The sequence below is a fragment of the Delphinus delphis genome, chromosome X (assembly GCF_949987515.2).
Source record: "Delphinus delphis chromosome X, mDelDel1.2, whole genome shotgun sequence".
In the NCBI taxonomy this organism is placed as follows: Eukaryota; Metazoa; Chordata; class Mammalia; order Artiodactyla; family Delphinidae; genus Delphinus; species Delphinus delphis.
Genome location: NC_082704.1, coordinates 697,109 through 704,603, shown reverse-complemented (window position 1 = coordinate 704,603; position 7,495 = coordinate 697,109). Strand labels below are relative to the sequence as shown.

Here is a 7,495-nt window from a genome sequence, read left to right as displayed (position 1 = left end):
ACCCATGTCCCCTGCATTGGCAGGCAGATTCTTAACCACTGCACCACCAGGGAAGTCCTTGACTGTTAATCTTATTGGTGTTCCCCTTTAAGTGATGAGTCATTTTTTTTCTTGTTACATTCAAGATTTTCTCTTTGACTTTAATCATTTCTTTGATTTTCAGAATTTTTACTATGATGTATCTATTTGTGAATCTCATTATCTTTATCCTACTAGAAGTTCATTGAGTTTCTTGGGATGTGTGGGTTATTGTTTTTCAATAAATTTAGGACGTTTTCTGATATTTTTTGGACATTTTTTCTACTCTTCTCTCTCTTCTGGTATTCTCATTACGCCTATGTCGGTGCACTTGATGGTGTCCCACATTTCTCTGAGACTCTGTTCATTTTTCTTCATTCTTTTTCTGTCTCATTTTCAGCTTGCAATACTCTCTATTGAACTGTCTTCAAATTTGCTAATTCTTTCTTCTGCTAGTTGAAATCTGTTGAACCCCTCTAGTGAATTATTTATTTCAGTTATTGTACTTTTCAACTCCAGAATTTCCTTTTGGTTCTTTTTTCTATCTCTGTATTGATATTCTATATTTGATGTGACATTGCCATCGTATGGACCTTTACTTTTTTAACCATGCTTTCCTTTAGTTCTGTGAACATATTTGTAATGACTACTTTGAAGTCTTTTTCTGTTAAATCTGACAGCTACTTGCTATCACAGGCAGTTTCTGTTGCCTACTTCCCCACCCCCAGTGTATGAATCATACTTTGTTTCTTTGCATGTCTCATAATTTTTTTGTTGGAAACTAGATATTTTAGACAATATATTGTAGTAATTCTGACTGTTGGTCCACTCCCCACCCCAGGGTTTTATTGTTAATTCTTCTTCTTTAGTGACTAGCTGGACTATATTATTAGTGCAGTCTGTCCCCTCGCCCCCATGATGTTTTACCCTGGAATGACAGTGATTTGGGCAGGACTTCCTTTGCCTGACCACATCCAGCTGTTAAACTCCACAAATTGCCAGCTGATAATATATTGTTTTCATCAAAGCCTTGGGAGCATAAATTGGTCTTCAGACTAATTCAATCATCACATTGCAGCTTCTCTGAAGAATATTTTTTGAGGTTCATGCTTGATATTTGTTCTGACCCCAGGAAGGTTCCCACCTGGCTGATAGTCTGTATTTTCATTGAATCCACAAGTTTCTACCCAGTGCCTTTCACTACAACCTCCACTGTTCTTGAGGGTGTCCTTAGGTTTGAACTTCTCCATGCTCTCTTGTAAATAAAATCAGTTCCTTTGGGAAGACATTAGGAGCTAGCTGTTTTATGGTCTGCTCCTCCCTTTGGGCAAAATCTCTGAGCCAGGGCTCTGGAACTGGGATTGGGGACAATGGCCAGCTTCTTTCTGAGTGACACTCCTGCTCTAGGAGTTGAACATTTGGAAGGGGGCATCAGCCTGAAGTGGAACCACCAACTCATAAGCCAGGGAGAGAGCAAGATGATCAGGACCCCAGTCTTCTCAACACACTGCACCCAATGTAGAGCCTCAGTCTGGTAAGTGGGGGCTGAGTGGAAGAGGAGAGCTGCCACTTCTCAACCACACTTGCCTGGGACTCAGCCTCAGCAACACATAGTTGGGGTCAGGATGAGAAATGTTGATATACTGCTCCTCCCAGGAAGAAAGCCCTCTGGAGGGAAGAGAAAGCTACAGGAGTCTGGAGTGGAGCGATGAGTGGGGTGGGGGGTGGGTGGGAAGGGAGGGAGTGGTCTTGGTTCAAATACTACAGATTTCTGCTTTGTAACATTTTTATAATTTTCCTGATAGGTGTTTCTCTGTTTGCTGTTTGCAGTAGACATTCATTTCACATATTCTAAAAGTTTAAAATCTCACTAAGAAATTTTCATGTATTACTCTTGAAAAATATACTGACTTGTTTATAGACTTTCACTTTTTTCCCTTGGCAACTACTGTGCCCAACTTCAAATATGTTCATCAGTACAGTCTTTTTTTCTTCACAATTTAAAAAAAACCACGAATGTTTCAAAATTGCTATTCCCATATCCCTTCAAAAAGCAAGCCTGCTAAGAATGGTTCAAGATATTACTGATGTTCTGAGTTCTTTTCAGGTTGAGACTATATAGGCAAAGAATTGCATTAAAAAAATACTGGCATGAGTTTTTTTCTTTTTTCCTTGAAAGTGTTTGTTAATTATTTGAAGTATAGTTGAGTTCATCTTTTTGGTTTGTTTTACGATTATTGTTCTCCTATCATTGTTGATTTTACTTTATCTTTTTACTATGTAGAACATTAACTTGATTACAAAAGTCAACACTATAAAAAATTTCTTTTCACCCCTTGTAGCTAACCAATTTTATTTGCTTCTTGTTTACCTTTCTGTGTTTCTTCTATAGAGATAAGCATATATATGTGTGTGTGTATATATATAGATACACACACACACACACGCACACACACACACACACATATATGGGACAAAGGATCAAAATCTTAATGGAAAAATGTGTAAAAGATATAAATGAATATATATTCATAAATTAGAAATATTAGCTATTAATTTGTAATATATGCTGTAAATATTTTCCCCAGTTTGTCTTTTTTGTTTTTTTAACCATGTAAAGGCTTTTCATAAAAAAAAATTTTATGAAGTCAAATTTACCAATTTTTAATTTTGCTGCATCTGATTTTAAGTCATAGTTAGAAAGTATTTCCCTTCACTAAGGCTAAAGAAAAATTTTGTAATATTTCCTTCTGATACTTGTACGGTATATTTTTAAATATTTAGACCCCTATATATCTAGTTTATTTTTGTGTATGGTGTGAGATATGGATCTTTTTTTCTCAACAGCTTTCCAGTTGTCCCAGAACCATTTATTGGTTTTTTTTTTTTTTTTTTTTTTTTTTTTTTGCTGTACGCGGGCCTCTCACTGTTGTGGCCTCTCCCGTTGCGGAGCACAGGCTCCGGACGCGCAGGCTCAGCGGCCATGGCTCATGGGGCCAGCCGCTGCGCGGCATGTGGGATCTTCCCGGACCGGGGAACGAACCCGTGTCCCCTGCATCGGCAGGTGGACTCTCAACCATTGCGCCACCAGGGAAGCCCCCCAGAACCACTTATTAAAATGTCCATCTTTTCTCTAGATACTTGAGATGCTATCTTTACCTTACACTAAATTTTCATATTTATCTGGCTCTATTTTAGGACATTTTATTCACTTCACAGGTCTGTTTGCCTATTCCTACGCCACTACCCCACTGTTTTACTTAAGGATGCTTTATTATATACTTTAATATCTTGTCAGTCTACTCTTCCCTCATAGTTTTTCCTTTTTAGTGTTTTCCTGGCTATTCTTTCTTGTTTGCTTTTTCATATGAACTTAGTATCAATATGTCTAGGTCCCTAAAAAAGCTTGTTGGAACTTTTACCGGAATTGCAATATACTTATAAGTTACTTTATGGAGAACTAACATGTTTATGGTGTTGAGTCATCCTAAACAAGAACAAGGGAGGCCTTTCTGTACGTTGAAGTTTTCATTTGTGTCTTTCAGGAGTGTTTAAGCTTTTTCTAGTACAGGTTTGAACATTTCTTGTTGTTTATTCCTAAATATTTCATCTCCCTTGCTGCTATTGTAAATGGTCATTTTCTCTACCATCACGTCCTCTAACTGGTTATTGTGTATATATATGAAGGCTACTGATTTCTGTTAGATTTATATCCTGTAACTTTACTGAATTCTGGGATTTTCTGGAGGTATTTTTAGTATTCACTCTCTAGGGGTTGCCAATTCTGTCAGGGTTGGCAATCTTCTGCAAAGAGGTAAGAAGTAAATATTTAAAACTTGATGGGCCAAGAGGAAAAATTGAGAATATCATGTAGGTATCTATACAAAAAGAGAATTTAAAAATTTCCACAAATTGATGAAATTCAAAATATAATAATAATGTTTTTGTAATACAGGTCTATTCATGTGAAGATTACAGTTATTTTGGGGGGACAACATTTTACTTAACTATGGTTCAAAGTTAGTGTTCCCTACCATTAAAATCAATCCAAATGTTCATCTGTTAATGCTGATCTGTAATGAGATTCTATATACTTCATTTTTTAAATATACCTTTTAAAACAGATAGGTACTGTTAAACACTGACATCATGGAATAATTACATATATATATGGAGAGAGAGAGAGAGAGAGAGAGAGAGAGAGAGAGAGAGAGAGAGAAGGAAGGAAGGAGGGGAGAGAGAGAGAGAAAGAGAGAGATTGATTCTGTTGTTTTTGTTTCTCTGGAGAACTCTAATACTGCTTGTATACCCAATACCAGGCTCTCTGGTAATCCCTCCCCCCACCTCCTCAAAGCAAGGAGTTTAGACCAGAGGTCTAAGGAGGCTTCTCCTTGCGCCCAAACCCAAATGCTGTCACCAGTCACGGCCCATAATTCCTAAGCATTCCTGTCATAAGGACAATAGGAAGGAGGCCAGAGCTGCAGCCCAGGCTGACAAGAGTGTACCAGCAAAAGCAAGAGCACAGGGGAGCACGCACCCTTACCACTGTGGCAACAAGCTGGACTAGGCTTTCAGGGCTCGGAAAGTCCCTTCGGGCAGCCAAGTGAGAGCACAGGAAGGGTGGCTGAATCTGTCTCACATGGGCCTCCCCTACATTTCCTCAGCCACTGCTTCCACACTGCTGAAATAGAAGGAGAAAGGAATACCCTAAAAGCCCCATCCACTTTGGGACACTTAACTCATAGTGACGACACTCCACATATTCCCCTCCCCCCCCAAATACGCAAAACCAAGATCTGTTCCCAAACTGTGTCCTTAAATCTCACCTCAAAAGATTAGTGCCGTCTACAACTTCAGCCCAAAGGATGCGTTTTCCCAAGCCGAATGAACGAGATTACATTCTGAAGAGTTCCTACCATCACTCTCAACACTAAAGGAAATAAAATTGAATTTGAGAAAACAGCTAAGTCGGTTTGCATGCAACGGTTGGACCAAAAAGCCTCGGAAATTTAGTGTTTAAAAATGGAACGCCATCCTGCTTTTGGGGAACAAGGGCACAGTCTGGCATACACACGATCACACGATACCCAAGCAGCATGCCGATTTTACATATTGGAGTTAACTAAGATTTGTAGAAGGATCTGCACTACAAATAAAAGCTGCCACGTGGATTACCCGTACCTCTCGAAATGGAGCCAGAACTGAAAACTCCAGTGCACGTGTGACACCTCTGCTCTGGAGCCCACCGCGCCCTCACCCTCCCCGCACTCCCACCCCGCTCTGCACCGAACACATTCGCACCGCAGCTGAGAAAGGAGCACATCGCAAATGATCTCTGTAGATTCACAGGCACACTGTCCATTTCGAATCAACGAATCCATCCTGGAGCTAAAAGGGAGCTATCTGCTTCTGCTTGCCGCCTCCTGCCAGGTAGATAAGCTATTCCCACTTTACAGATAAGGTAAATACGAACCACAAGCTAGGAGGGTCAGAATGGCTTTATCATGGACTGAGGGCTGTAGCGACAACAGCGTAGTACTGAATCCAATGATTCCCACGAACACGTACGGGGCGCATGAAACACAGGGGGAACTGGGCGATCATGCAGGCGGACATCGAAATACGCTAATCAGAGTCATCGTGAAAAAATCATGCAGCTTAAGTAGCGAGCCAGAGCTGTGCAAATTAACCCTCAGTCGGAAAGAAGGACGCGGGGGGAGGGGAGCCTTGCGGGGGAAGAGGGGTGGGTGGGGACAGTTGGGTGAAAACAGAAGAGGAAAGGGGGCGGAAGGGACTCTCATGGTTCTGTTGCAGTTTCTGGGGAAGAGAATGGGAGACTCTACTCCGATTCTACCATATGGTTTTTTTTCTGCCGCTACTGTGGAAACAACGTAACTTGTAGTCAACCACATTCCTCTGCTGGCAACAGGGGTAAGATACACTGCAAAGGCAGAAGCGCCGGGTCAACGCCTCTTGTGTCCCCGTAAACGCGCAGGCGGGTGCGTGAGGCTCGGGGACAGGCACAGAGTCGCTGGGAGGGACTCGTCAGATCCCCTGGCCCGACGGGGAGATGGTTTCCTGCAGAACGAGGTGCAGGAGGTGGTTCTGCTCGGCGCTCAACAGGGGCCACATCTCCACCTGCAGCGACTTGACGGCTTCCGTGTCCTTCTCGTGGGTGGCCATGACCAAAGACTGCAGCAGCAGGAAGAGCTCCTCGGGAAGCGGGCCGCTGCTGTCCTGCCCGTGGCCGTCGAAGGCCTCCCAGGAGTACTTCTCCAGGGTGTGCGCGTGCTCCGGCAGGAGCTTGGCGGGCGGCGGCTGCAGGAGCAGCAGCAGCAGCACGCGGGACACCTCGCAGCGGACCAGCACGTCGGCGAAGGCGCCCAGCGCGGCGGGGGAGGGCGCGGCCGCGGCCCCCGCGCCGGGCAGGAGCAGCGCGAGCGGTGGGGCGGAGGCCGCGCCGGCCCCGGGCTGCGGCGCCGGCGGCTTGGGCTGCGGCTGCGGCGGGGGCTGCGGCCCCGTCGGCGGCACCGGGTGGCTGCCGTACTCCCGCGCCAGGAGCTGCATGCGCGTGAAGAGCGCCAGGGCGCCGCTGTAGTCGCGCGCCAGCAGCTGGCAGGACGCGGCGTCGCCGAGCGCCTGCAGGGCGGCCAGGGGCAGCTGGGGCAGCTGCAGCTGCGCGGCGCGTTGGAAGTGGCCGGCGGCGGCGGCCGGCTGGCCCAGGTCGCGCAGGGCGGCCGCCAGCTCGAGGCAGAGCGCGGCGGCGGCAGCCGGCTGGCCTAGCTCCAGGTGCAGGCGCACGGCGGCGCCCAGGGCGGCGGCAGCGGCCTGCAGCGGCTCCCCGTAGGCGGCGGGGCAGGCCAAGCGCTGGCGCGCGTCGCGCTCCTGCCGCAGGAAGAGGCGCGCGGCCTCGGTCAGCGCCAGCGCCTCCCCGGGCCCGTGGAAGAGCGCCTGCTGGCAGCGGGCCACGGCCAGCTGGCACCAGGCCGCGTACGGCAGGCACTCCTGTGCGCGCAGCTCGCGACCCAGCTGGCCGAACTGCTCGCCGGCCTCCGCCACGTTAGGCTTCCGCAGGAACCGCTTCTTCAGCTTGTTGCACACCTGGCGGTAGCGCGCCAGGAAGTCCCCGGCCTCAGGCCCGGGGCCCGCACCACCACCCAGGCCGGCCGCGGAAGCCGCCATGATCGCCGCTTAGGCACTTCCGGGCGCGCTGACGCAAGTGGGCGCACGTGCTGGGCGACGGCGGCGGGCTGAGACGTGTCCTGCGAGGGGCTCCGGCCCACCACGCGACCGCGCCGGCTCGGCCGCCCGGAGCTCTCGTCGCCCTGGTGATATGCAAAATAGCAAGCACGGAGTCCCGGCCGGGACAGGCTGCGGGTGGTGTATGCAAATCGGGGGCCCTGGGGCGGGGCGTGGCCCGCTGTCCGGGGTTCTGTGAGCGGACCAATGGTGCTGGGGCGGGGCCTGGCTGGGCGCC

The 7,495-nt window shown here is 47.5% G+C and overlaps 1 protein-coding gene across 1 annotated transcript; it reads right to left on the bottom strand.

Annotated features, from left to right (window-relative positions):
• Positions 1-5,928: 5,928 nt before the first annotated feature.
• Positions 5,929-7,222, bottom strand: LOC132418020 (40-kDa huntingtin-associated protein). Its single transcript, XM_060001930.1, has one exon. The coding sequence runs from the start codon at positions 7,198-7,200 to the stop codon at positions 6,064-6,066; it is 1,137 nt and encodes a 378-aa protein (XP_059857913.1). The 5' UTR covers positions 7,201-7,222; the 3' UTR covers positions 5,929-6,063.
• Between the last annotated feature and the right edge of the window lie 273 nt (positions 7,223-7,495).

Coding starts and splice junctions, on each gene's coding strand:
- LOC132418020 (XM_060001930.1), bottom strand. CDS start 7,200: ATGGCGGCTTCCGCGGCCGGCCTGGGTGGTGGTGCGGGCCCCGGGCCT.